Genomic DNA, 27,762 nt, shown 5'->3' on the forward strand with positions numbered 1-27,762 from the left:
GGTCGTACTCACTTGTGCCTCTGTGCCCCAGTCGGTGGCGCATGGCTCTGGCACTGCGTCTGCCCTGCCCTGCTGGTGAGCTCTGCGGTCCCTGCTGTCCTTCACCCCTCTTCTCAGTCCTGTGCGGGCCGTGTGCTGCCTGTACACAGTGCTGTCCTCTCCTAAGGGTCTCTCCCTGGGGCCACTGCTGGCTGCCTGGGCCCCTGGCTTCTCTGACCTTGGTCCTTCTGGGTGGACCTGGTGCTGCCCCCACTGCTCTGGGGCCTTGGTCAGACAAGGTGTGCCCCTGGTGGCCGGCTCCCTGGGCCCCACCTGGGGAGGGGGCAGGTGGAGTCGAGGAGGGAGTGTGCACCCTGGAGCCCCGGCTTGTCTACCTGTCTGCTCCTCAGGGGTCCCAGTGGGGCGAGCTCTGGCATGCTTGCTGTGACTGCCGGATGGCTGCCCGTGCCTCTGGATGGATAGCCCTAGAAGGTGGGCGTCCCAGGCCTGGCTGCCCTTGGAGCTGGGCTTGGCCCCAGCCCTGGAGAGAAAGCCCTTCCCCAGGAGAGTCAGCCCTGAAGAAGCCCCCCTGGGAGCCAGGGCTGGGGCCGAGCAGGAGGGCAGCAGCTGGACCGCAGTGTGGGCCCGGGCGAGGCCCAGGGCTTGCATGGACACAGTGCCTCTTCGTGAAAGAGCTCGTCCCCAGACCTGAGAGGACCCACTTCAAGCTTGGCAGGTGACTGCTACCCAGGGAGGAGACTAAAGCGTGGTCAAGTCCATAGACCTAACATTCCCATCTTGACCTTGTTCAAGCAAGTCCAGGGGCACTGGGCACACTCACCCTGCTGGTGGCCGTCCCACCTCCACCTCCAGAGCTTCCTCGCCTCCCCAGGCCCCAGCTCCACTCCCAGCCTGGCTCCCTCCTGCCTTCTGTCCTGGGCCTGGAGCCTCCAGGGGCCCCTCAGCAGAGGGACACCGCAGGGCTTCTCTTCTGTGCCTACCTGTGTCCAGAAGGGCCCATCCCTGCTCCTCCTGGGTGAGCCAGCGTTTGGTGTGCACGTCCGTCCTGAAGACGGGGGTGGCTTGCAGGGGTCACTTGCATCTTGGCTTGTGACTGATGGGCTGTGAACCAGGTTGTGAAGGGCTCTTCCAGTTTCTCGGGTGTGTACCCAGAGGTGGCACTTGAACTCACGGGTGCTTCCCGTGGAGAAACGCTCCCTTCAGTGTCCCGTCCTGTCCCTGCACTGATGCTCCTCTTGTCCCAGGGTCAGCGAGTCTCACTATGCCCGGTGGCCTGGCCAGGGCCCATCCTTGGGATCAACAATGAAGACGTTTGGAGGGCAGTGCACTGTGACCCTGGGGTGACCCTGTGATGCTCCAGGAAGGGCAAGCAGCCTGGCCAGGTCCCCGGCCCAGGGTGAGAATACAGAGCTATGGGGGGTGCTTGGGCTTGGTACCCATTGTGGCCCAACTGCCACAGACTCGGGGCCCTCAGCGTTGGGAGGAAAGGTCTGGGCGGAGGAACTGGCTGAGCCATGGTCCCAAAGAGGACCTGGCAGTGACTGTCCCAGGGTCTTCGGGCCCTTATGCACTCGGAGCTGCTCTGAGGTGCCTGGGGACATGGGAGGGTGACCGGGGGTGGGAGGCTGGAGGAGTGAGGTATGGGAGCCCTGGGGGCGGGAGGAGCAGCACCAGGAGATCAGAACCGGGAACGGTGGGTGGGGAGCAGGAGCCCTGGGCAGACCGGGCAGGTGAGGTCAGGAGCTGGGAGCTACGGCCGGCAGGAGATCAGCCCCTGCCAGCGTCCATCCCTTGGTCCTGGCTGTGAACGTGGGTACAGGGAGCTGGTCCCTCAGTCAGAACCATGGGTCTGAGGGCGACAGGACTTCCTCCAGCTGGGCCAGATCTTGGGAGGAATTCTGTTTGCCCAGTGATTCAGAGAAAACAAACCCGAGAAAGGGCTCCAATCAGTGCAGCCCCGCCACAAAACCAAATGCACGCAGCTCCTTTTCTCTCTGGTGCTGGGGTACTGACCCTGCCCGGCCAGGCTGGGCCTCAGCTTCCTCTGGGCAGGGCAGGCAGGCCCCGCCAAGGACATCGCCCACCCTGGCCCCCAAGCGGAGCCAGGGAGAAACTCAAGACAACGTCCGCTTATCAAGGAAGTTCCTGTCTTGGTGGAAATCCACGGGGAGCCTGCGCCTTCTGTCAACACCAGCAGTAATTCCTCCAGTGTCAGGTTGCTCTGCTGGTCCGCAGGGGCCCTCCCCGGGCCAGGTGGGAGCCGCTTCCTCCTCGAGAGCTCACGAAATCATTCTCCAGTTTTCATGCAAACTCATCAAACGGGACGCTGTGGTCCTTCCCCCAAATCACCGGCTTTGCCGTCGGAGTGCTGGTCTTGTTGGTGGGCCCAGCCTCGGACCCTCAGGCTGACAGCCCTTCAGTAAACCTGCCGTTTTTCACATGCCACCTCGTAACCCAGGAGGGGTGCTTGTGCCAGAGTGGTCCAGGGTCTGCAGACAAATGCGGGAGCGTCTCTGCGGCAGCGTCCAGGGCCAGGCGTGGCTCAGAGGATGCCCCACTGCTTTTGTCCCCTGAGCACTGGGTTCTACAGCTGAGGCACAGAGAGGGTGATGGGCTGGGCCACGTAGGCACTGGAGCCGGGCCATGGCCTCCTGCTCTGGAGGGCCCCCCGTGGGGGGCGTGGGGAGCTGCCTCCCTGACCTCACAGGACCTGGGCAGGAGAAGGCAGGCTGAGGCCTGGCTAGCCTGGACGTAATGTGGGCATGGCCTCCCCAGGTCCTACTGACCAGAACTGACGGACCTGGTGTCCTGCATGTAACAGCAGTGGAGGTGGCAAGGTGGGACGGTGGGGGGACCCACGAGATACTGAAACCAGAGGCCCTGTCCTGCTGGCCTAGGCCAGGGTCGGGCCGGGCTGGCTGGGCTGGGCGGGGGCCTGTTTTCCGGAGCTCAGCAGCCTCTTCCTTTACTGGTGGACTGGGAGGGGCAGCGTGGGCAGGACCTGAGGGGCCTGGGGCTGGCTCTGTGTTCAGGTCACACATTTGAAGGGTGCTGGGCTGAACACTCTGCCCACGGGGAGCACTTGGCATCCCGGGACTCCTGGGGACAGGTCTGTCTTTGCCCCCAAGGGAAGTGGGGCCGTTGTGCGGGATCGATGGCGCTTCCTTGCTCCCCAGGCCCTACTCCCCAGCTCTGTGGGGTCCAGGATATCCAGACTTGGCATGCCTTGCCTCAACGTGGGGCCCGAAACCAACCGGATCTGGGCTGACCTGGGGCTTAATCTCCACTGAGTCACCTGGGCACAGCCTGCCAGGGCAGAGGGGCGGCTGGTGCTCCTTCCTGTCCCAGGGGGCTGGAGGCAGGATTAGCAGCCTGACGACAGCGTGCCAGCGACGCCCTGGGACGTGCCGTGGCCCCCGCCCTGCCCACGTCCCCAACAATTCCTGTCTCCATGGCAACTCCTGGGGCCATCCCGCCAGGGTCATGGTCCCCGTCCTTCTTTGCTGGGCTCTAGAAACACAAGCTTATCAGAGCCCGGAGGGAGGGCCCTGGCTCAGCAGGGGCGAGGCTCACGGGCTGCTGCCCTGACCAGGTGCCCCGCATGAGGCAAGTCCTCCAGGGTGAGTGAGGTTCCATTGGCCTGGTAGCCCTGTCCTGGCAAGTCATGGGAAGAGGGCCCTGACTTTTGAGGCCAAGTCATGGGGCCCACACTGTCCTCGGGCTGGCCTAAGAACGGACTCTGGCCCCCCAAAGGCAGGGCTGGTTCTGCCCAGGGCAGGTAGAAGCCATCAAGGAGCCAGTGGGCTGCCCACACCCGGGCAGGCAGGAGGGGTCCGGAAGCACTGGGGCCAGAGGCCATGGGAAGCCCTCAGGATGGGTGGGAGTCCTGGGTGCTCACACTTGTAGGCCTCGGGGACAGTCTGGGGACCCCGAGGCCCCATGCCGCGTCTAACAATGCTCATGACATGGTGGCTCCTTCTCAGCCAGAGCCAGCGGGGCAAAGGTTGGTGGGGCTCTTTTGGGTCAGAGCCCATCGGCAGCTCTCCAGCAGAGTAGGCACCAAGCTCCTGGTAGCCAGAGGCCACCAGGGGAGGCAACTAACCCTCGCTGCCCACGGCCTGCCTGGGGCTCGGGGCCTGAGGCACAGCGGGGGTCTCGGGCAGGTGGGGCTGAGGGTCACACTGGGGGAGGGTTCTGCACCTGCCAGGGTGATGCCCGCAGAGCCCCTCCCCAGCAAGGGCGAGGAGGACCCGCCAGGCCCGGCCTGTGTAGTTGCAGGTGGCACTAGTCAGTGTGGCAGATGCTGTGGCTTCGAGCAGCCGGACACAAGGGTGTCAGGAAGGTCCGGGTGGGGAGATGTGGGAGGCACTCCCTGCAGCAGGGCCTGGGGCCCCCCTGGGAAGCCAGGCCCCACCCACAGATACACCCCTCTCTGCCTGCTGCCGGCTACTGACCAGCCTAAAGCCAGCGCCCACTGTTTGCCTGGGTGAGGGGGATCACAGGCTGCCCCGCCCACCCACGTGAAGCCACTGGGGCTGGAGCCAGCCCCGGGGCTATAAAAGGCTGCTGCTGACCAGAGTCACTCCTCAGAGGCCGACTGTGGGGAATCTCCCCACCCTGCACACCATGGCCATTGGCCGGAGGAAGCTGCCCCCGCTCTGGGCCCTGGCTCTTGCCCTGGCCTATGCCCAGCACACAGGTAGGCTGGACTGCCTGGCTTCACCAGGGGCTCCCCAAGCCTGGGGTGGCTCTGGCTCCAGGTGGGCAGTGGCAGCTGACTCCTTGCCCTGGATCCTGGGCTAGCTGAGTGTGTCCATGAGGGGTGCCAGCCACGTGCCCCTGCCTGCCCTCAAGTGGTCCCGGCTTGGTGGGTTGGGCTGGGCTCGGACTGCCAGGCTTCTGAGGCTGGGTGCTCTCTGAGGGGAAAAGCAGGAGCCGTTCAGAGGCCCCTGCCAGGACTGGTCCAGGTTGGCTCTCTGCCCTTCGGACACCCCCATGTGCTCAGTTCACCAGTTCCTGTCCTGTCTGGGCTCCAGAGGGTGGCCTGAGGCCTGATGTCCACAGGGGAACCATCTTCCTCAGACCGGGGCTCACGGTCCTGAGGCTTGGCGTGGTGTTCCTGCCTCTGCCGATGGGTGCTGCAGCGACAGTTTACCAGAGAGGACGGGGCTGGGACAGGGCTCCTGGAAAGGCCAGCAGGTGCCAGCACTCAGCACCTGGCACCTGACCCAGCTGACCAGTTCCCAGCCTTCAGGGCTGCCGCACAGCCCCAGGCCCAGCCCGCCCTTCCCCACGCCCCCCTGTCGGGCAGTCCTGAGCCAAAGAAACCTCCGCTCCCATCTGCCCTGCACTTCTCGGAGGAATCTGCTGGGCTCCCTGCCCAGGCTGCACCTCCTGTCCTTTAGCGCTGGCTCTCCCTGGGGCTCAGAAGTCTCCCCAGGGCCATGTGGAGGAGTGCGGGGCCTGCAGGGCAGGACAGGGTGAGTGGGGCTCCCAGGAGGGCTGCCCAGCCCAGCCGGCACTGCCCACCTGAGTCCTCAGCTCCACCGACCTTCCCCCTGGCCTCCACCAACACATTTCAAGAACTAGGATGGCTCTGCGATGCTGGGAGCCTGGACCTCGCTGGCCCCTGCCAGGGCCAGGGTGTCCCAGCAGCCCATTGAGGGGAGTGGAGCTTAGCAAGGTGGTCCTGGCCAGTGGAGGAGAGGACAGCCCCTGGGGGGAGCTCCTGTGGGTCCTGGTCTTTCTCTGTCACTGTGTCTGTTCCCCTTGGGGCCAGCCAATTGTCACCCTCATAAGAACCCCTGGGCAGCAGGACGCAGGGGAGATGGGGACTCCCAGCCTGGCCCAAATATCCCGGTGGCGGTGCAGGAAGTGGGGAGTGGGCTCCGTGGAGTGAGACCATGATTGGCCCAAGCTCCTCCTGTGCAGGGCCCTGGGTGGGCCAGGCCTCTCCCGCCACCGGCTCTGGGTGGGGCCATCAGTGTCTGGGGACACTCTGCCCGTTTGGAACAGCCATGGAGGACCAGTCTCCCGGGGTCTGTCCAGCTGCCCTGGTCATCCTGGCTTATTGACCTCCAGAAGTTCTGGCCCACCGGCTCCCGGACGGCTGGCCTCCTGTGACAGGTCGTCACTGACTCACACCTCTGCTGCCTGATTCCCAGGGGTCACTGCACAGAAAGGGCACTGGGGACAGGGCCTGGCAGAGGGCAGAGAGTGTAACTGAGGGACAGGAATGAAGGCATGGACCAGCGTGAGGGGCCCGTGCCAGGGCTCAACGGGGCCCGCCGAGGAACGCCCTCAGGGGTCTCTGTTGAGCCGTCGGCCTGAACTCGTCAAAGCCTCATGGATGGAGATGCCCAGCACCCAGCAGGCACAGGGAACCCTCTCTGCTGGCCTCCTGCAACTTCTTCCATCTGCATGCCTGGTGGCGCAGCCTGGGCGGCCCCAGGCACCGGGCCGGCATGTCCCCTCAGGCTGGCCTCCTCCCCCACAGGTCAGGCCCAGGAGGGCTCTCCGCAACCCGGCCATGAGCACAGCCCAAACCTCCCTCCCCACTCAGTGCACCGTGGTGAGTCTTGGCCCTTCCCTACCCCTTGCCTGCAAAGCCCCTGCCCCATCCAGACTGGCACAGGGTCCCCCAGAAACCACTTGTCTTGGGCTGGCTTTACAGTCGACAGCAGCCAAGGCATCAGAACTTGGGACCGGGAGACATGCCGGCCTACGGTGCCTGGCCGGTCCCTGCCTGGCCTGCTTGGTCCAGCCCCACACGGGTCATGGCCTCTGAAACTCAGGCTCTAGGCTGTGTGGCCGGGTCCCTCCGTCTCCCTGTTTGACTCCTCGTACTTCAGCGACGGCACGCCTTCCAGGCTTTACTGGTAGGGGCTGGGGGGGTGGCCAGAGGTCTCAGAGCAGGGAGGGTGGGCAGTGCTTCAGGTCAAACCCATCGCTCTTTGCATTTCCCGAAACAGTCCAAACCAGGGACTGTTTGTGCCTGATCTCCTTGATTCAGGGTTTTTTAAATACATCTCAGGAGCAGGGAGACCCCACATGGAAGTGGAAGGTTCTGGGTCCTGTGGCACTGCAGTGGAGAGGGGTCGGGAAGCCCGTCGGGAAGGCCCAGGGAAGGCTGTGGGCCAGGAGCTCCCTGGAGGTCTCGACATGCAGAGCTGGGACCGGCTGGCCCTGACCTGTCTTCTCAGGCAGGGGCATCCCCAGGCCTAGAGGCTGTGTACACATCCCATGAGCCCCTGTCTCCCCAGGTGACCCACTCCTCCAGGTGACCATGATCCCACCTCTGAGGACCATCCCCGTGGTCCAAGGTGAGTGAAACCCAAGGCCCCAGGAAGAGGCGTGGGTTAGCTGAGCTCCCCTCCCTCAGGCCTGGGGGGCTCCAGGAAAGGGAAGCCCCACTTCCAGCAGGGAGGAAGCATTGGGAAACTGTCCACCCTGCCACGGGCCAGTTCCCAGAGTGTCCTCGGTGCAGAGGGGACCCCAGACACTTCACCCTGGAACGGGGGACCCCAGGGCCAGGGGGAGGATGGTCCCGGTGGTGCACGGGGGTGCAGGGCAAGCCCCTCCAAAGGCCGCCACTGCTTGGCCCGCAGCCTGGAGCCCGGCGCACAGCGGGCGGGTGTGCAGCACCTGGGGCGACTTCCACTACAAGACCTTCGACGGCGACATCTTCCGTTTCCCCGGCCTCTGCAACTACGTGTTCTCTGCCCACTGCGGAGCCGCCTACGAGGACTTCAACCTGCAGCTGCGCCGCAGCCGTGAGGCCAACGTCACCACACTGAGCAGGGTCCTCATGAAGCTTGACGGCCTGGTCATCCAGCTGAACAAGAGCTCCGTCCTGGTCAACGGCCACCCGTGAGTCCGAGCCCTGGGGTGGTACCGGGTGGAGGGAGGCTGGCCAGGCTCCCTAGGCCCTGCACGCAGCCCCCTGCTCTCCTGGGCCCTTCCCAGTTCTTCCAGAACACAGGGTCCCAGGGTCCATTCCTGTCACACATGTGGCCGGGGGACCCTCCTGGCTGTTGACCCCCTCCTTGTCCTGCCCCTTGGACCTCAGCTCCACCCTCTCCCCACAGGGTCCAGCTGCCCTTCAGCCAGTCGGGGGTCCTGATGGAGCAGAGCAGTAGCTACCTGAAGGTCACAGCCAGGCTGGGCCTAGTCTTCATGTGGAACCAGGACGATGACAGCCTCCTGGTGAGTCTGGGGTGGGAGGACGGGCCTCCTGGTGAGACAGGTAAGGTGGGAGGACGGGCCTCCTGGTGAGGCAGGTAAGGTGGGAGGACGAGCCTCCCAGTGGGGTCTCCCTCCAGCCCTCGCAGGGCCTGGCCTGGCCTGGTCAGCTCTCCAGAGAGCGAGAACTGCCTGGGCCAGGTGGGCGAGTGCGTCAGACCCTGTCCACAGAGGCCAGGGGCAGGGCCAGCAGAGCCCAGGCGCAGCCCTGCTCAGGGCTGTGCGCCGACGGCTCCTGGGGCCATGATGAGCCTGCTCTGGGACCCCATGCCCTCTGGGAATGGTCCCCTTATCCTGGGTGTCCCCGGGCTGGGATCTGACGTCCCCTCCGATTCCAGCTGGAGCTGGACACCAAGTTCGCCAACCAGACCTGTGGGCTGTGCGGGGACTTCAACGGCGTCCCTGTGTCCAGCGAGTTCCTCTCCCACGGTGAGGCGCCTCCTTGGGCTCCCTGGAAGACCCGGTCCCCCAGAATCCCGTGGCACGTGCCAACAGGGTCGCATACACTCCACACGCGTGCTGCCCACGCACAGGCGTGTACACAGGCAGACCTGCTCACACTCACACGCACCTGTGCACACACATGCACGTCTGCCTGCCTCCTGGGGGCACGTGGGAAGCTGACCACCTGTCAGGGCCCTGTCCTCCACGGTGCTGCTCTGGACAGGGGCCCAGTGCCAGCAGCCTCCCTGGAAATCACATCTGCTTGCTCCACACTGGAGTCCTTGGCACAAGAAGAGGCCACACAGTCAGCCTCCCTGATGGTCCCCCATGCTGCCAGGCCCCCCAGAAGTGTGGTCCAGTCAGGGGACACCAAGCCTCCAGCTGCCCTGGTCAGCAAGACCCTGTGCAGGGCTGCCCAGGGAAGCTCAGGCTCACTCTGCAGACTGTGGGTGCACCTAAGCCCGGCTGGCAGGATCCAGTCCCATGTCCGTGGATGCTCCGGGCTCCTGCTGCTTCCTTGAGTCATTACAAGACTCCCGGAGTGTCCCAGGGTGGGGAGGGTGGGGCATCCCAGTGGGGGCCCTTCAAGCCGGGGTGCTGGGCTGCAGGGTCTGGGGCCCGCAGGAAGAGCTGGCTCCCGCTTCCTGCAGATGTCAGGCTGACCCCCATGGAGTTTGGGAACCTGCAGAAGATGGATGGACCCACGGAGCAGTGTCGGGACCCTGACCCTGACCCTGCACCCCAAAACTGCTCCGCCAGCTTTGTAAGCCTCGGAACCGCGCCCGGCGGGAGGGGAGGAGGGGCTGAGGGCCCAGGGTGCCTCCGCTCCCCACAGAGCGTCCCTGAGCCTGGACTTCTGGCCTTGCCCCAGGGCATCTGCGAGGAGATCCTGGGAGGCCAGCTGTTCTCGGGGTGTGCAGCCCTGGTGGACACCAGCAGCTACGTGGAAGCCTGCCAGCAGGACTTGTGTCGCTGCAAGCAGGCTGACCTTTCCCACTGCATCTGCCACACCCTGGCCGAGTACTCGCGGCAGTGCGCCCACGCCGGGGGGCTGCCCCAGGACTGGAGGGGCCCCGACCTCTGCCGTGAGTGCCCGGCCCCACCCTCTAGCCCCAGTGCCCGACCCTGCCACACCGTCCTGAGGGAAGGGAGCGGGATGTGACCACCTGTCCTCCGGTCGCCCTGCAGCGCGGACGTGTCCCCTGAACATGCGGCACCAGGAGTGTGGCTCGCCCTGCGTGGACACCTGCTCCAACCCCCAGCGCTCCCAGCTCTGCGAGGACCACTGTGTGGCCGGCTGCTTCTGCCCCAAGGGTAGGTCCAGGCCAGGACCCCAACACAGCTGCCTTCTTGGTGCCAGACGGCCAGAGCTGAGCCACAGACAGCAGACCCCTCTGACCCTGGCTTGGGGCGTCCCTGGGCCTGAGGCTGCTGGGCCCTGGGAGCGCCCGTCCCACCACTGGCCTGCTCCCTACAGGGATGGTGTTTGATGACATCGGCCAGATGGGCTGTGTCCCTGTGTCCCAGTGTTCCTGCATGTACAATGGGACCTCCTATGTGCCCGGAGCCAACTACTCCACGGACTGCAGCAGGTGGTAGGTCCTCCGGGTGCCCGCGTCCAGGGGCCAGCCCCGTGTCCGGGGCCGTGCGGCAGGCTGGGCCCTTGGCACACACGGCGCTCCCCTCGCTCTCCCAGCACCTGCTCCGGAGGCCGCTGGCACTGCCAGGAGCTGCCGTGCCAAGGCAGCTGCTCCGTGCTGGGAGGCTCCCACTTGTCCACGTTCGATGGGAGGCAGTACACGGTGCACGGGGACTGCAGCTACGTGCTGACCAAGGTACGGCCCACACCGCGCGCGGTGGCACCAGGGGGCCTTGAGGGAGGCCCTGGGTCACTCGGCGGCCCCTGTCCAGTGCCCTGGCTCCTCCGACCTTGCATTTCGGTTTTCAGTGGCTTTATTTTAAGAGCAGTTTTAGGGTTGACTGTTGGTTGGGCAAAAGTCCATTGGGTGCACCTCCCTGCCTAGCTGCCCCTCCTGTTATCACCTTGGGTCAGTGAGTGTCGTCACCACTGAGGAGCAAAACCCACGGGCTGTCGTCACCTGCGTCATGGCCTCCGGCAGGCTCTCTGGCAGGGTGCCTTCTGTGGGGTGGACAAGGCCTGGCGTCCTGCGTCCATCATGGCAGTGTGGTTGGGAGCCGCTGCCCGGGACAGCTGCTCCCTGTTCACACCCGCCTGACCCCAGACCCCTGATCTGCTGGCTCCTCCCTGCTGGGCCTCCCCCAGGGCCTCTGGTTGGAGTCAGTCACTCCCTCGGCGGGTGCTCAGACTCCTCCCTGGGGGCCTTCCCGCAGGGGCAGTGTGGGCTGGAGGACAGGTGGCGGGGCCGAGGGCTGGGCGCAGGTGAGGACCACGTCCCTTCCCGCAGGCCTGCAACAACAGCGCCTTCACGGTGCTGGCGGATCTGCGCAGGTGCGGACTGACGGAGAGCGAGACCTGCCTCAAGAGCGTGGTGCTGAGCCTGGCCGGGGGCCAGACGGTGAGCGTCGCCCTTGGCGGGGGTGTGGCCGTGGCCAGGCACTCTGCCCAAGCCCTGCGTGGGTCCTCCTAGTGACCGTCCCCCAGTGGGGCAGCTTGGCGGCTGCCCTGATGCCTGTGCCAGCCCCACCCGGGCCCAGGAAGGGGGGACACGCCTCTGGTCAGCACGGGCTCTGCTGGAGTGGACACTGGGTTTGGGTTTTACGCCACTAAACCACCTGTGAGCCTCAGAAAGCTCAGAGACTCAGATGAGTCAGGGGCAGAGCTCAGGTGCTGTGACCCTGTGAGCCCACCAGCCAATTCCTCCCAGAGCTGCAGGCACGGGCCACAGCCTCTGGGGAGACCAGGGGGCGGTGGCGGAGGCTGGCCCAGCCCCGCACTGACCTGCCGGCTGCTCGCAGGCTGTGGTGGTGAAGGCCAGCGGGGAGGTGTTCGTGAACCAGATCTACACGCAGCTGCCCGTGTCCACAGGTGAGGGCGCGGCCCCTCCTGCCCGGGCTGCCGCTGGGTCCTGCCCTGCACAGCCCAGTGAAACCCCTGTGCTATGTCCACAGCCAATGTCACCCTCTTCAGACCCTCGACCTTCTTCATCATCGCACAGACCAACCTGGGCCTGCAGCTGGCCATCCAGCTGGTGCCCAGCATGCAGGTGTTTGTGCGGCTGGCCCCGGAGCTCCGGGGGCTGACCTGCGGTAAGAGGTGCGCCTGTCCTCGCGCCCCCGTCCCTGAGCCCGCGTGGGGCCTCAACCTGCCTTCCACCCCCAGGCCTGTGTGGGAACTTCAACAGCATCCAGGCTGACGACTTCATGGCCCTCAGCGGGGTGGTGGAGGGCACGGGGGCCGCCTTCGCCAACACCTGGAAGACCCAGGCTGCCTGCCCCGACGCCAAGAGCAGCTTCGAGGACCCCTGCTCGCTCAGCGTGGAGAACGGTACGTGTTCCTCTGCCGGCTCCCGGAGGACCGCTCAGGGGCTGTCCACCTACTTCAGTCTGAGCCGGTCACTTGCGCGGCGTCCCCTGACTCTGTCCTGGGGTCCAGCTGCCCCCACTCCAGGCTCGTGTGAACTAGCCCTCATGTGCACTGTCCCAGGGGAGCCAGGAGGACAGGAACGGGCACTCGGGCAGCGTGCAGCTGCGTCTGTCTGCCGACTGGCACGAGGCCAGCCAGGCGCCTCCCCGATGCTGCTGCCCCGTGTGGAGCTGCTGCCCGGCAGGAAGGAGGACGCCTGTCGCTGGGGCCTCCCCGTGCTGCTGACCATCCAGCCCCCGGACTGGTCCCGGCTCCCTTCCTTTCCCTCCTGGGACCCACCCCTACTCAGAGAAGGGGTGGAGGGGTCTTGTCACGTCCGTCCCTGGTAGTGGCCACTCACGTCCCTAAAGGTGGTGGCACTGGGGGCCCGGGCTGGGGACACAGGAGAGGAGGGAAGTGGTGGCGGTGGCTTCTCTAGGCCCTGCGTGCCGTCTGTGTCCACGTGCCCGTCTGTTGGCACAGACGGGGCCTCTGCCCCAGGCGGCAGCCGCCCAGGCTGGTGAGCCGGCCCGTGGACAGCCTCCCTCTCGTCCACAGAGAAGTATGCCCAGCACTGGTGCTCGCGGCTGACGGACGCAGACGGCCCCTTCGCCCCATGCCACGCCACCGTGAGCCCCAGCACCTACTACTCGGTACTGCCCGCCTGCCACCCTCCTGCCACCAATGTCCTGCTGGGGGCCGTGGGGACACCCAGGATCAGGGGAGGCTGAGGGGCCCCTGGCAGCCGGGACCGAGCGGCTCGTTTGTTGACTCTCCCCTCACGGTGCCTGCCTCCGTCTGGGACTCCAGCCCTGCCCTGGACGCAGGAGCTGGCCCAAGTGGGGACCCAGCCCGGAGGGGAACTGCGTGTTGGGGTGGAGGCTGGAGCCCCAGCCCCAGGGGGTGGTCGGCCTGCGTGGGGCTCTGCTCACCCTCGGGAGGGGTCCCGGCTGGCAGGGCAGGGGACGTGTGCCTGACGCCCGCGGCTCTGCCCCAGAACTGCGTGTTCGACACCTGCAACTGCGAGAAGAGCGAGGACTGCCTGTGTGCGGCCCTGTCCTCCTACGTGCAGGCCTGCGCGGCCGAGGGCGTGCTGCTGCGCGGCTGGAGGGCCGGCGTCTGCGGTGAGTGCCTCCCCTCCGGCCCCGCCCTCTGCCTGGGCGGCCTGCTGCTGCCCGCCGGCCCTGTGCCCCCCAGCGTCCTGAGCGAGCCTCTTCCTGGCTTCCCACAGTGAGGCCCACGACCACCTGCCCCCAGTCCATGACCTACCAGTACCACATCAGCACCTGCCCGCCCACCTGCCGGGCCCTGAGCGAGGAGGACGTCACCTGCCAGGTCAGCTTCGTCCCTGTGGATGGCTGCACCTGCCCGGAGGGCACTTTCCTGGATGCCTCGGACAAGTGTGTGCAGGCTGCCAGCTGCCCCTGCTACCACAGGGGCTCCGTGGTCCCCAACGGCGAGTCTGTGCACGAGAGTGGGGCCGTCTGGTGAGTGTGGCCGGGCAGCGGGTGGGTGGGCCCCTGGGGCCCCTGGCTGTCACGGCCCGGCTGACCACGCCCTTCTCGCAGTACCTGCACTCAGGGGAAGCTGACCTGCATCGGAGGCCCAGCGCCCGCCCCAGGTGAGCCCGGGGGGCACCGCTGTCCTCAGACCAGCCCTCTCCCTGAGAAGCCCCCAGATGGTTCACAGCCCACCCCAAGCCAGGGGTCAGTGGCTTCTGTGTCTGGCACAGTCTGCCTGGGCTCAGCCGGGTCGGCACACACCTCGGCGGGCAGCCCGCGTGCCGCACACGCAGTCCACGCCTCGCACACCGGCACAGGTGGGCCCCTCCCACACCTGGCTGGGGGGCTTGGGGCGCCTGACCCGCCCTCCGCTCCCCAGTGTGTGCCGCGCCCATGGTCTACGTCGACTGTCGCAACGCCTCGGCCGCGGACCGCGGGGCTGGCTGCCAGCAGAGCTGTCACACCCTGGACACGGCCTGCGTGAGTGACCAGGTCTCCACCACCCCTCATGCCAGGCTCCCTCTCGGCTGCTTCTGGGGGGGGGGTGGCCAAGCTGGGCCAACTGCTGGACCAGGTCCCTGGAGGACCCCTGCCTGCCTGCTCGCTGGGCCCGCTGCCCTTTGGCCCCGAGGAGCACACGGCAGGTCCCGCCAGCCATCGCCACCCACCCAGCCGTGTCCCTGTGCCCACAGTACAGCCCCCAGTGTGAGCCAGGCTGTGTGTGCCCGCCGGGGCTGGTGGCTGACGGGAGCGGGGGCTGCATCGCGGCCGAGGACTGCCCCTGCGTGCACAATGGGGCCAGCTACAGGCCCGGGGAGACCATCCGGGCAGGCTGCAACACCTGGTAGGGACACAGCCCAGGGAGAGGGCCTGTCAGGAGCGGGCGCTGGCGAGGCCCTGGGTGGACACGTGCGGCCTGGGTTCTCAGGGGGACGTTGGGGCAGCCAGGCTGCGAGACCTCGGGGCTTCTGTGGATCGGCTGGATCCTCCCTGGGGGGTCCCTGCCGAGCCCCTGGGGTGCCGCCCTGACCCCTCGCCCTCGGCAGCACCTGTCAGAACAGGGTGTGGCGCTGCACGGAGGAGCCCTGCCTGGCCACCTGTGCCCTGTATGGGGATGGCCACATCCTCACCTTCGACGGCCAGCGCTACACCTTCAGTGGGGACTGCCAGTACACGCTGGTGCAGGTAGGCGGGCTGCCGGCTCTGCCCACAGCCACACCTGGACCCCACGTGGGGGCAGCTGCCCTGGGGCTCGCGGCCCCCAAAGCCCCGTCCCCGACAGTCTTGTCTCCCCAGGACCACTGTGGCGGCAATGGCAGCACGGAGGACGCCTTCCGTGTGGTCACTGAGAATGTCCCCTGTGGTACCACGGGGGCCACTTGCTCCAAGGACATCAAGATCTTCCTGGGGGTGAGTGAGGGGCAGGGCTGTGTGGGGTACCCTGGGGGCTCCATAGTGGCATGGGACACCTGGAGGGCAGGGTCCCCCAGGGCCCTAAGGGACGCCTTGCCTTCCAGAGCTTTGAGCTAAAGCTGAGCAGCGGGAAGGTGGAGGTGGCCCAGAAGAGCGCAGGACAGGAGCCGCCCTACACCATCCGCCAGATGGGCATCTACCTGGTGGTGGACACTGACGCAGGCCTGGTGCTACTGTGGGACAGGAGGACCAGCATCTTCCTGAGACTCAGCCCTGAGTTCAAGGTGAGGCTGAGGTCATCACGGGCATCACCCCTGCGGGGAGCCACGGGACTCACCAGGAGGGGCAGAGCCAGAGCCAGAGAGAGGGAGTGATGGGGACAGAGAGCAGACGCAGGGGAGGACAGCAGGGGCAGGGCCGAGCCTCTGGGCAGCAGCGGGGAGGGAGCCCCTGGTGCACATGGCCAGGGCAGGCTGCCAACACTTGCCATCTGGACACTGGGAGTCCAAGCCAGGTGCAGGGCGCACTTCCTCGGAGGCTCCCAGGTGGGAACTCTCTGCCTCGGCTTTGGGTTGGGCGTCCTTGTCCGTGGCTGGGTCACTCCCTTCTCCTCTGTCATCGTCTGGCCCCCTCCTTGTGTGCCCGTGTCCACATGTCCCTCTTTCACAGGGACATTGGATGTTGGATTTAGGCCCCACTCTCCCCCAGCCTGACCTCAACCTACCACACCTGGAAAGACCCTCTTTCCATCAAGGCCCCTCTCTGGCCCCAGGGACGGGACTTGGGCAAGAGTGCTCTGGCTCCTGTTTCCAGGACAGACCAGGCTGGCCCCTGCGGCCCGCATAGCAGGAGGGCGGCGCGGGCAGGCTGCCTGGGGAGCTTGCAGGCCCTGGGAGTGTGAGGGCAGCGGGCGCAGCGGGACTGGAGGTGGCCTTGCAAACCATGCGCCCTCCCCGCTGGGGCCTGTCCTGTGGGAAGCTCAGGGGTGGTGGGGTGAGGAAGGGGCTCTGGGTCCACCCTCTCTCCTTGGGCTTCTGCAGGGCAGGGTCTGCGGCCTGTGTGGGAACTTCGACGGCAATGCCCTCAATGACTTCACCACACGGAGCCAGGCCGTGGTGAGCGACGCGCTGGAGTTTGGCAACAGCTGGAAGTTCTCCCCGTCCTGCCCGGACGCCCTGGTGCCCAAGGACCCCTGCACCACCAACCCTTACCGCAAGGCCTGGGCCCAGAAGCAGTGCAGCATCATCCACAGCGCCACCTTCGCCACCTGCCACTCCCACGTATGGCCAGCCAAGCAGGGAGGGTGGTCTCTGGGCTGGAGAGACGGGCCGTGGTCCCACAGGCAGAGGGGACAAGAGGGGGAGGGAGCCTCAGCCGAGGGTGCAGAGAGCTGGGGCTTGGGGACCACGGGGACGAGCCACGTGGCCGGGCTGGTGCTCCGCTCCCGGCGCAGCTGCCGGGGTTCTGTGGGGTGGTGCTCTGAGCACTCCCCAGGCGCCCCAGCTGCGGAGCCTGTGGGCCAGCCCGGCACTGGCCTGTGGGCAGGAGGGCAGTCCTGGCAGCCACCGTGGGCTGTGCCTTTGCTCCCTGAGCTCCAGTGGAAACTGGCCCCGGTCAGTGACTGGCCATGGGCCAGACCCCCAAAGGCCAAGTGGCTCCCTGGAGTCTGAGGCCCCCGTCCCTCAGGTGGAGCCGGGCACCTACTACGAGGCCTGCGTGGGCGACGCCTGCGCCTGTGACGCGGGGGGAGACTGCGAGTGCTTCTGCACCGCCGTGGCCGCCTACGCCCGGGCCTGCCACGAGGCCGGCGTGTGCGTGTCCTGGAGGACGCCCGACGTCTGCCGTGAGTGGGGCTCTGTCCATGGGGCTGCAGGGCAGGGAGGCCACGTGCCGCCCCAGGAGGGAAGGAGGTGGGTGGGCGCACGAGCCCAGCACGCAGGGCCCAGCCCGGCCTCGGGGACCCGCCCAGGGAGTGTGCCCCCATCTGGCCCACCCTCTGCGTCTCGCCCGCGTCCTGGAGGCGCAGGGAGGGGCGTCGAGAAGGCCGCGGGGCAGCGGCGCTTGGACAGCCCTCTTGCCTCCCCAGCGCTGTTCTGCGACTACTACAACCCCCAGGGCGGGTGCGAGTGGCACTACCAGCCCTGCGGGGCCCCCTGCATGCGCACCTGCAGGAACCCCAGTGGGCGCTGCCCGCACGATCTGCAGGGCCTCGAAGGTAGGCAGGGGACTGGCCAGGGAGGGGTGGGACTGGCCTGGGGGTTCTGGGGCCCAAGGCCTGGGTGTCGCTGGAGGGGTGGACAATTGGCCTGTGTGGCTAGGACTCAGTCCTCTCTGGCCTACAGGCTGCTACCCCAAGTGCCCACCGACAGCTCCTATCTTTGACGAGGACAGTATGCAGTGCGTGGACAAGTGCCTAACCCCGACGCCCCCAGCGCCCTGCCGCATCCACGGGAAGTCCTACCGGCCGGGCGCTACGGTGCCCTCCGACAAGAACTGCTACTCTTGGTGAGTCACTGGGCTGGAGGGTACATGAGGGGTCCAGGTCAGGCCCATAACCAGCAGCCCAGCACTCGAGGCTGCAGGGTCCAGAGGTGCCCTGGGCCAGGTCTCGGAGGGGCCTGGCTCTCGGGGGCGGGCTGCCGTGCTGGGGCACCGAGGCCCTGGGTGATCTGGGCCACGCAGGCACTTCTCAGGGGCTGTGACCCTGTCTCCCAGGGCTCAGAGGTGGAGCTGAGTGTAGGGTGCTTATCCGTGAGAGGACCTTTGGGGTACAGGGCCGGGTAGACGGGGCAGAGGCGGACACTGAGTGAGACGATCCCCCAGGGCGCGGGGAGGGGCCTCCCTGCAGGTGTCGCCTGGGGAGCTCACAGCTCCTTGGCCCCCAGCCGAGCTCCACTCGTCTTGAGTGGGGTCCCAGGAGGGTGGGACCTCAGGAAGCTAAGCCTTAAGGGCTGAAGCCTGGGCCGGGGCAGGGACTCCGCCCCCGCGCGGCCCCTACCCCAGCCCACCCCCTTCCCTCCACCAGCATCTGCACCGACAGAGGCCTGCACTGCGCCTACGACCCTGGTGGTGAGCAGCCACGGCCCCCGGGGCTGGGGGCTGGGGGAGGGTGTCTTCCTGCGCCTCAGCCGCCTCACGGGACGGGACGGCGGCTCTGCTCCCACAGCCTGCGTCTGCACCTACGACGGGCGGCACTTCCACCCCGGGGACGTCATCTACAACACCACAGACGGCATGGGCGGCTGCATCTCCGCTCTCTGCAGGGCCAACGGCACCGTGGAGAGGAAGGTCCACGCCTGCAGCCCCACCACCCCCGGCCCCCCAACCACCTTCTCCTTCTCCACGTCCCCACACGGTAAGGCAGACGGGCCGCTGGCCAAGGCTCCGGGCTCTCTGTGGGGTGTCGCTCTCCAGCTGATTGGCGCGGCTTCTCTTGCTGGACGCCAGGCTCATGCCCAGCTCTGGGCAGTAGTGGCAGCCCCTGGGTGCTGGGCACAGCGGTGACTCACGGTCTCCTTCCACCAGTCGCCCTGCAGTGGGAAGGCGCCAGCCTCCGGGGCTGCCCTGGCAGACCTGGAATCCACGGCTGCTCTGGGAGCTCAGGCCCGGGGAGGCTTCTGGCACAGGGCGGCCCTCATCAGCCCCAGGGGACCCCCGGGGCCCGGGGAGGCCTGCTACCCCCACACAGCGTGGGGCACCGGGCCACACATCCTGGGCCTTAGAGAGGGAGGTGGCCTTTGGGGCCGTGTGCACGTGTCCTGCTCAGGGCAGGCCTGGGGGCAGGTTCCCGTCACGGGGGCTAACGCACCTGTTGAGCGCACCACTGGGACCCGCAGCTGCCCCTGTCGGGCAGGTTCCAAGCAGACAGGCTCACCTGTGCAGCCCGGTCATTCACATCTCAACATTTGCCCCTCTGCTGTGGGGGATCCCACGGGCAGCCAGCAGGACCAGGAAGGGTGGTCAGAGCCAGGGCCCAGTAAGGCCCTGAGCGTGCCCAGGGCTCAGCCCGCACCTGTCTTTGCCCACAGCCACCAGCTCCAGGCAGAGCCCGGGCCCCACCCGGAGCACCGTGCGCTCGGCTCCTGTGGGCACAGCCTCATCCCCAGCCACAGGCACGTCCCCGGGGAGTACACCCGCCACAGCCACCACCTGGTCCTCCCCACCCTGTGGGGAGAAGTGCCTGTGGTCCCCGTGGCTGGACGTCAGTCGCCCGGGGCAGGGCGTGGACAGTGGGGACTTCGAGACGCTGCAGAACCTCCGTGCCCACGGGTTCCGGGTGTGCCGAGCACCGAGGGCAGTGGAGTGCCGCGCTGAGGACGCCCCTGCCGTGCCCCTCCAGGCCCTGGGGCAGCAGCTGGAGTGCAGCCCCGCTGCAGGGCTGACCTGCCACAACAGGGACCAGGCCTCAGGGCTCTGCCACAACTACCAGATCAGGCTCCTGTGCTGCAGCCCCCTGGCCTGCCCCACCCACCCAGGCAGGTCCAGGACAACCCTCACTGGGGCCCCCTCCCCAGAGGGGCCATCCCCGGCCCCTCCTGTGGCCACCACGGGCCCAGGCACCATCCCCACCGCCAGCGCCACACTGCCCACACCTAGGGCTACCCGTACCTCGACACCTGTCCACACATCGCTCTCGACCTCCAGCCCGACTCAAACGCCCAAAACCACTTCAGGAGCCACCTCTGTGTCGGCAACTCCCCCAGGGACCTCCCAGGTCACGGCTCTGCCGACCCTTGGGACCAGCACGGTGAGCTGTGCTCGGGAGTTCTGCCACTGGACCCAGTGGATGGACGGCAGCTACCCCGGGCCCGGGAGAGACAGTGGAGACTTCGACACCTTCTACAAGTTGCGCTCCCTGGGATACAAGTTCTGTGAAAGGCCCACCAGGGTGCAGTGCAGAGCCCAGTTCTTCCCCGACACGCCGCTGGAGGAGCTGGGGCAGCAGGTGACCTGCAACACCAGGGAGGGGCTGATCTGCCTGAACAAGGACCAGCTGCCGCCCATCTGCTACAACTACGAGATCCGGATCCAGTGCTGCGAGCTGGTGGACTACTGCACAAGCACGGCCCCGGGGACCCAGGCACCCGCCTCCACACACCCCAAGCCTACCACAAAGACCAGCGGGACCCAGGGAAGCCAGGTCCCCTCCACAAGGTCCACCGTCCACTCCACACCAGTGCACACAAGCAGTGTGACATCAGTGGGCACCAGGGTCAGCCCGCCCCCGAGCACGGACTGCCAGCCTCAGTGCTCCTGGACCAAGTGGTTTGACGTGGACTCCCCGGACCCCGGACCACTCGGGGGAGACGCGGAAACCTACAGCAACATCCTCAGGAGGGGAGAAAGGCTCTGCCGCCGGGCTGAGGACATCACGCGGCTGGAGTGCCGAGCCGAGAACCACCCGGAGGTGAGCATCGAGACTCTGGGCCAGGTGGTGCAGTGTGACCCCGATGTGGGCCTGGTGTGCCGGAACCGGGACCAGGAGGGGCCCTTGGGGACGTGCCTCAACTACGAGGTGCGCGTGCTCTGCTGCCACACCCCCGAGGGCTGCGGATCCACGGTCCCGGTCACACATCCCAGCACCTCGAGAGAGACCCTGAGCAGCCGGGCTCAGAGCACCTCCTCGGTGCACACAGTCAGCCCAACCTCCTCAGGAATAATCAGCTCCACCTCTGTGCACACAGTCAGTCCAACCTCCTCAGGAATAACCAGCTCCACCTCTGTGCACACAGTCAGTCCAACCTCCTCAAGGGAAACAAGCTCCACCTCTGTGCACACAGTCAGCCCAACCTCCTCAAGGGAAACCAGCTCCACCTCTATGCACACAGTCAGCCCAACCTCCTCAAGAATAACCAGCTCCACCTCTGTACACACAGTCAGCCCAACCTCCTCAAGGGAAACCAGCTCCACCTCTGTGCACACAGTCAGCCCAACCTCCTCAGGAATAACCAGCTCCACCTCTGTGCACACAGTCAGTCCAACCTCCTCAAGGGAAACCAGCTCCACCTCTGTGCACACAGTCAGTCCAACCTCTTCAGGAATAACCAGCTCCACCTCTGTGCACACAGTCAGTCCAACCTCCTCAAGGGAAACCAGCTCCACCTCTGTGCACACAGTCAGCCCAACCTCCTCAAGAGAAACCAGCTCCACCTCGGTGCACACAGTCAGTCCAACCTCCTCAAGGGAAACCAGCTCCACCTCTGTGCACACAGTCAGCCCAACCTCCTCAGGAATAACCAGCTCCACCTCTGTGCACACAGTCAGCCCAACCTCCTCAAGGGAAACCAGCTCCACCTCTGTGCACACAGTCAGCCCAACCTCCTCAAGGGAAACAAGCTCCACCTCTGTGTACACAGTCAGTCCAACCTCCTCAAGGGAAACCAGCTCCACCTCGGTGCACACAGTCAGCCCAACCTCCTCAGGAATAACCAGCTCCACCTCTGTGCACACAGTCAGTCCAACCTCCTCAAGGGAAACCAGCTCCACCTCTGTGCACACAGTCAGCCCAACCTCCTCAAGGGAAACAAGCTCCACCTCGGTGCACACAGTCAGCCCAACCTCCTCAAGAGAAACCAGCTCCACCTCGGTGCACACAGTCAGCCCAACCTCCTCAAGGGAAACCAGCTCCACCTCTGTGCACACAGTCAGCCCAACCTCCTCAGGAGAAACCAGCTCCACCTCGGTGCACACAGTCAGCCCAACCTCCTCAAGGGAAACAAGCTCCACCTCTGTGCACACAGTCAGCCCAACCTCCTCAAGAGAAACCAGCTCCACCTCGGTGCACACATTCAGCCCAACCTCCTCAAGGGAAACCAGCTCCACCTCAGTGCACACAGTCAGTCCAACCTCCTCAAGGGAAACCAGCTCTACCTCTGTGCACACAGTCAGCCCAACCTCCTCAGGAATAACCAGCTCCACCTCTGTGCACACAGTCAGTCCAACCTCCTCAAGGGAAACCAGCTCCACCTCTGTGCACACAGTCAGCCCAACCTCCTCAAGGGAAACAAGCTCCACCTCTGTGCACACAGTCAGCCCAACCTCCTCAAGAGAAACCAGCTCCACCTCGGTGCACACAGTCAGCCCAACCTCCTCAAGGGAAACCAGCTCCACCTCGGTGCACACAGTCAGTCCAACCTCCTCAAGGGAAACCAGCTCCACCTCTGTGCACACAGTCAGCCCAACCTCCTCAAGAATAACCAGCTCCACCTCTGTGCATACAGTCAGCCCAACCTCCTCAGGAATACCCAGCTCCACCTCTGTGCACACAGTCAGCCCATCCTCCTCAAGGGAAACCAGCTCCACCTCTGTGCACACAGTCAGCCCAACCTCCTCAAGGGAAACCAGCTCCACCTCTGTGCACACAGTCAACCCAACCTCCTCAAGAGAAACCAGCTCCACCTCTGTGCACTCAGTCAGCCCAACCTCCTCAAGGGAAACAAGCTCCACCTCTGTGCACTCAGTCAGCCCATCCTCCTCAAGGGAAACCAGCTCCACCTCTGTGCACTCAGTCAGCCCATCCTCCTCAAGGGAAACAAGCTCCACCTCTGTGCACACAGTCAGCCCAATCTCCACCTCCACCCCCACAACCAGCCCCGGCCACACCGCAGCACCTGGAAGCTCACCCTCCCCGCCCCCAAGCACAGACTGCCAGCCTCAGTGCTCCTGGACCAAGTGGTTCAACGTGGACTCCCCGGACCCCGGGCCACACGGGGGAGACACGGAAACCTACAGCAACATCCTCAGGCGGGGAGAAAGGCTCTGCCGCCGGGCTGAGGACATCACGCGGCTGGAGTGCCGAGCCGAGAACCACCCGGAGGTGAGCATCGAGACTCTGGGCCAGGTGGTGCAGTGTGACCCCGACGTGGGCCTGGTGTGCCGGAACCGGGACCAGGAGGGGCCCTTGGGGACGTGCCTCAACTACGAGGTGCGCGTGCTCTGCTGCCACACCCCCAAGGGCTGCAGATCCACGGTCCCGGTCACACATTCCAGCACCTCGAGAGAGACCCTGAGCAGCCGGGCTCAGAGCACCTCCTCGGTGCACACAGTCAGTCCAACCTCCTCAGGAATAATCAGCTCCACCTCTGTGCACACAGTCAGTCCAACCTCCTCAAGGGAAACCAGCTCCACCTCTGTGCACACAGTCAGTCCAACCTCCTCAGGAATAACCAGCTCCACCTCTGTGCACACAGTCAGCCCAACCTCCTCAAGAATAACCAGCTCCACCTCTGTACACACAGTCAGCCCAACCTCCTCAAGGGAAACCAGCTCCACCTCTGTGCACACAGTCAGTCCAACCTCCTCAAGGGAAACCAGCTCCACCTCTGTGCACACAGTCAGCCCAACCTCCTCAGGAATAACCAGCTCCACCTCTGTGCACACAGTCAGCCCAACCTCCTCAAGGGAAACAAGCTCCACCTCTGTGCATACAGTCAGCCCAACCTCCTCAGGAATAACCAGCTCCACCTCTGTGCACACAGTCAGTCCAACCTCCTCAAGGGAAACCAGCTCCACCTCTGTGCACACAGTCAGCCCATCCTCCTCAAGGGAAACCAGCTCCACCTCTGTGCACTCAGTCAGCCCAACCTCCTCAAGAATAACCAGCTCCACCTCTATGCACACAGTCAGCCCAACCTCCTCAAGAATAACCAGCTCCACCTCTGTGCACACAGTCAGTCCAACCTCCTCAAGGGAATCCAGCTCCACCTCTGTGCACACAGTCAGCCCAACCTCCTCAGGAATAACCAGCTCCACCTCTGTGCACACAGTCAGTCCAACCTCCTCAAGGGAAACCAGCTCCACCTCTGTGCACACAGTCAGCCCAACTTCCTCAGGAATAACCAGCTCCACCTCTGTGCACACAGTCAGCCCAACCTCCTCAAGGGAAACCAGCTCCACCTCGGTGCACACAGTCAGCCCAACCTCCTCAAGGGAAACCAGCTCCACCTCGGTGCACACAGTCAGTCCAACCTCCTCAAGGGAAACCAGCACCACCTCTGTGTACACAGTCAGTCCAACCTCCTCAGGAATAACCAGCTCCACCTCTGTGCACACAGTCAGTCCAACCTCCTCAAGGGAAACCAGCTCCACCTCTGTGCACACAGTCAGCCCAACCTCCTCAGGAATAACCAGCTCCACCTCTGTGCACACAGTCAACCCAACCTCCTCAAGAGAAACCAGCTCCACCTCGGTGCACACAGTCAGTCCAACCTCCTCAAGGGAATCCAGCTCCACCTCTGTGCACACAGTCAGCCCAACCTCCTCAGGAATAACCAGCTCCACCTCTGTGCACACAGTCAACCCAACCTCCTCAAGAGAAACCAGCTCCACCTCGGTGCACACAGTCAGCCCATCCTCCTCAAGAGAAACCAGCTCCACCTCGGTGCACACAGTCAACCCAACCTCCTCAAGGGAATCCAGCTCCACCTCTGTGCACTCAGTCAGCCCATCCTTCTCAAGGGAAACAAGCTCCACCTCTGTGCACACAGTCAGCCCAATCTCCACCTCCACCCCCACAACCAGCCCCGGCCACACCGCAGCACCTGGAAGCTCACCCTCCCCGCCCCCAAGCACAGACTGCCAGCCTCAGTGCTCCTGGACCAAGTGGTTCAACGTGGACTCCCCGGACCCCGGGCCACACGGGGGAGACACGGAAACCTACAGCAACATCCTCAGGCGGGGAGAAAGGCTCTGCCGCCGGGCTGAGGACATCACGCGGCTGGAGTGCCGAGCCGAGAACCACCCGGAGGTGAGCATCGAGACTCTGGGCCAGGTGGTGCAGTGTGACCCCGACGTGGGCCTGGTGTGCCGGAACCGGGACCAGGAGGGGCCCTTGGGGACGTGCCTCAACTACGAGGTGCGCGTGCTCTGCTGCCACACCCCCGAGGGCTGCTCTTCGACCCCGGCCCCCAAGCCCTCCTCTGCAGCTGTGACGTCCGCGTGGCCGCCCAGCTCTGCCGTGTCCTCCACCACCCGCTGCTTCTGCAGTGTGGCCGGCCACCTCTACCCGGCAGGTAGGTGGCCTGTGGATTTGTCCTAGCACAGGCCCGGGCCTCCTGGAGTCGAGGGGGCTAGTGCTTGTCCTTCCCTGGAGCCACAAGCCCCTTGCACTGCCGTCCACCCGCCTCGGGCAGGGTGGTCGTCCTGCACCTGTGGGGTCCCTGCTGTGCCAACAGAGCTGCTGGTGCTGACCCCTGGGGTCCTCTGCTGACAGGGTCCATCATCTACCGCCGGAGAGACCTCTCTGGCCACTGCTATTACGCCCTGTGTAGCCAGGACTGCCAGGTGACCAAAGGGGTTGATTACGACTGTCCTTCTACCACACGGCCCCCCACGCCAGTTTCGTCCCTGTCGACGTCCACCTCTGAGACAGGATGCCCAAATGTGCTTCCCCCGAGAAAGGTAAGCCCACCTCCTGCGCATCTGGGCCCTGCGGCCACTGCAGGGGCCTCCGTGTCTTTATATTTGACCTCACCTCAAGACCTCCTGAGGGTCATGCTGACCATCAGGAGATGGCCCTGCTGTGCACTTGGGGGTCCTGTCCCCCAGGACTTTGGATGGGTGGGCTTACACGCCTGCTGGGCACCTGGGCCCTGAAGCTGGAACTCCACTGGCTGAGGGTGAAGTGGGGGTCAAGCAGGTGGCCAATGCTGTGAACCTGGCCGCACGGCCAGAGCAGGTGAGAGCGGGAGGGGTACCTGCACCAGCAGACCCCTCCGGGCAGCCTGGGCCTGGGGGCCTGGGGTGGGGGCATGAGGCAGGAGGAGGCTGGGTCGGGAGTGGTCCAGACAGCGCAGTGGCCATCCCCTGTTCCCACGAGGACCACAGGGACAATCTCCCTGAGAGCCGACGGGAGGCCCAGGTCCAGGGTGGGACCCTGCAGCGGGCTTTGCTTCTGCAGAAAGGCCAGAGCTGGGCCATGCCGAACTGCACCCAGGCCACCTGCGAGGGCCATGGCGTCATCTCCCTGCGTCCACGCCAGTGTCCGGCGCTGAAGGCACCCACCTGCGCCAACGGCTACCCGGCCCTGAAGGTGGCTGACCAGGACGGCTGCTGCCAACACTATCAGTGCCAGTGTGAGCTGGGGACCCAGAGTGGGGTCAGGACGGAGGGGGACAGAGGGGTCAGGATGGAGGGGGACAGAGGGGTCAGGACGGAGGGGGACAGAGGGGTCAGGACGGAGGGGGACAGAGGGGTCAGGACGGAGGGGGACAGAGGGGTCAGGACGGAGGAGGACAGAGGGGTCAGGACGGAGGGGGACAGAGTGGGGTCAGGACGGAGGAGGACAGAGGGGTCAGGACGGAGGAGGACAGGTGGGGTCAGGACGGAGGGGGACAGAGGGGTCAGACTTCAGGCAGAACTTTTCAGCAGAAAGGCCTGGATGGGTGGTGTTGAGACCCCCAGCACGGGGTGTCTAGTGGGGCCACCAGAGCCTGGGCCCTGCTGGCTGGGGGCGGGGAGGGCATCGATCCCTGCTTCCCTGCGGCCCCACGAAGCCCCTGCTGGGCACGTGCTCTCGACAGTGTGGGGGTGAGCTGCCGGCATGGAGGGGCGGGCAGCCCGGCGCGGAGGCCTGAGCCGCAGGGCCTCCCTCCCGCAGGCGTGTGCAGCGGCTGGGGCGACCCCCACTACATCACCTTCGACGGCACCTACTACACGTTCTTGGACAACTGCACCTACGTGCTGCTGCAGCAGGTGGTGCCCGTGTACGGCCACCTCCGGGTGCTGGTGGACAATGACTTCTGTGACCCGAAGGACGGGCTGTCCTGCCCGAAGTCCATCATCGTTGAGTACCACCAGGACCTCGTGCTGCTGACCCGCAGGCCGGTCGGCGGGGTCATGACCAACCAGGTGGGGCTGCCCCGCTGGTGCAGGTGGGCTCAGCCTGCAGCCTCTGCGGCCCGCCGGCCGGCCTGACTCCGCTGGCCGTGTCCCACACCCAGATCCTGTTCAACAACAAGGTGGTCAGCCCTGGCTTCCAGAAAAACGGCATCGCTGTCTCCCGCGTGGGCATTAAGATGTATGTGACCATCCGGGAGATTGGGGTCCAGGTCATGTTCTCGGGCCTCATCTTCTCGGTGGAAGTGCCCTTCAGCACCTTCGCCAACAACACGGAGGGGCAGTGTGGTGAGCCCCCCAGGGACCCGGAAGCACGCTTGTGGGCTGAGGTGCCCAGCACGGGGCTGCAGGGGCTCCGCCCGTTCACACTGCGGGAACCACCTTGGTTGGGCTTCCTGCGGGGACAGTGAAGTCCAGGGAAGGGAAGGGCCTGGGCGGGTCCCACAGGTGAGGGTGGAGAGGTCTGGCCAGACCCCAGCAAGGGTGCACGGGCGCTGGCCCTGCCCTCCAGCTCTCTGACCGCCTCCGTCTGCCCAGGTACCTGCACCAACGACAAGAGGGATGAGTGCCGCCTGCCTGGGGGTGCAGCGGCCACCTCGTGCTCTGAGATGGCAGGCCACTGGAAGGTGGACATCCCCGGTCAACCAGGCTGCCACGGGCCTCCCCCAACACCCACCCCGGTCGCACACACAACCACTCCCGTCCAGTGCCCACCGTCGCCACTCTGCGAGCTGATTCTGAGCGAGTAGGAATCTGCAGGGGTGGGGTTGGCAGCCCACTGGC

The 27,762-nt window shown here is 65.6% G+C and overlaps 1 protein-coding gene across 1 annotated transcript in view; it reads left to right on the forward strand.

Moving 5' to 3' along the window:
• Nucleotides 1-4,626: 4,626 nt before the first annotated feature.
• The window catches only part of Muc5ac (mucin 5AC, oligomeric mucus/gel-forming), a 29,215-nt gene continuing 6,079 nt past the window's right edge, over nt 4,627-27,762 (forward strand). Inside the window, 37 exon segments of the mRNA XM_047516379.1 lie at nt 4,627-4,699; nt 6,497-6,561; nt 7,170-7,182; nt 7,263-7,322; nt 7,608-7,869; nt 8,088-8,205; nt 8,580-8,670; nt 9,336-9,448; nt 9,557-9,770; nt 9,874-9,999; nt 10,163-10,280; nt 10,382-10,520; nt 11,112-11,222; nt 11,623-11,692; nt 11,776-11,913; nt 11,987-12,151; nt 12,788-12,882; nt 13,227-13,353; nt 13,461-13,716; nt 13,798-13,850; nt 14,111-14,211; nt 14,424-14,575; nt 14,778-14,916; nt 15,028-15,141; nt 15,249-15,428; nt 16,185-16,424; nt 16,831-16,987; nt 17,231-17,359; nt 17,487-17,649; nt 18,170-18,213; nt 18,311-18,499; nt 19,173-25,154; nt 25,355-25,542; nt 26,042-26,216; nt 26,741-26,991; nt 27,084-27,267; nt 27,517-27,724. Of these exon segments, the coding sequence (XP_047372335.1) occupies nt 4,627-4,699; nt 6,497-6,561; nt 7,170-7,182; nt 7,263-7,322; nt 7,608-7,869; nt 8,088-8,205; nt 8,580-8,670; nt 9,336-9,448; nt 9,557-9,770; nt 9,874-9,999; nt 10,163-10,280; nt 10,382-10,520; nt 11,112-11,222; nt 11,623-11,692; nt 11,776-11,913; nt 11,987-12,151; nt 12,788-12,882; nt 13,227-13,353; nt 13,461-13,716; nt 13,798-13,850; nt 14,111-14,211; nt 14,424-14,575; nt 14,778-14,916; nt 15,028-15,141; nt 15,249-15,428; nt 16,185-16,424; nt 16,831-16,987; nt 17,231-17,359; nt 17,487-17,649; nt 18,170-18,213; nt 18,311-18,499; nt 19,173-25,154; nt 25,355-25,542; nt 26,042-26,216; nt 26,741-26,991; nt 27,084-27,267; nt 27,517-27,724 (11,003 nt within the window).

The sequence above is a fragment of the Sciurus carolinensis genome, chromosome 11, assembly GCF_902686445.1.
Source record: "Sciurus carolinensis chromosome 11, mSciCar1.2, whole genome shotgun sequence".
Taxonomy (NCBI): domain Eukaryota; kingdom Metazoa; phylum Chordata; class Mammalia; order Rodentia; family Sciuridae; genus Sciurus; species Sciurus carolinensis.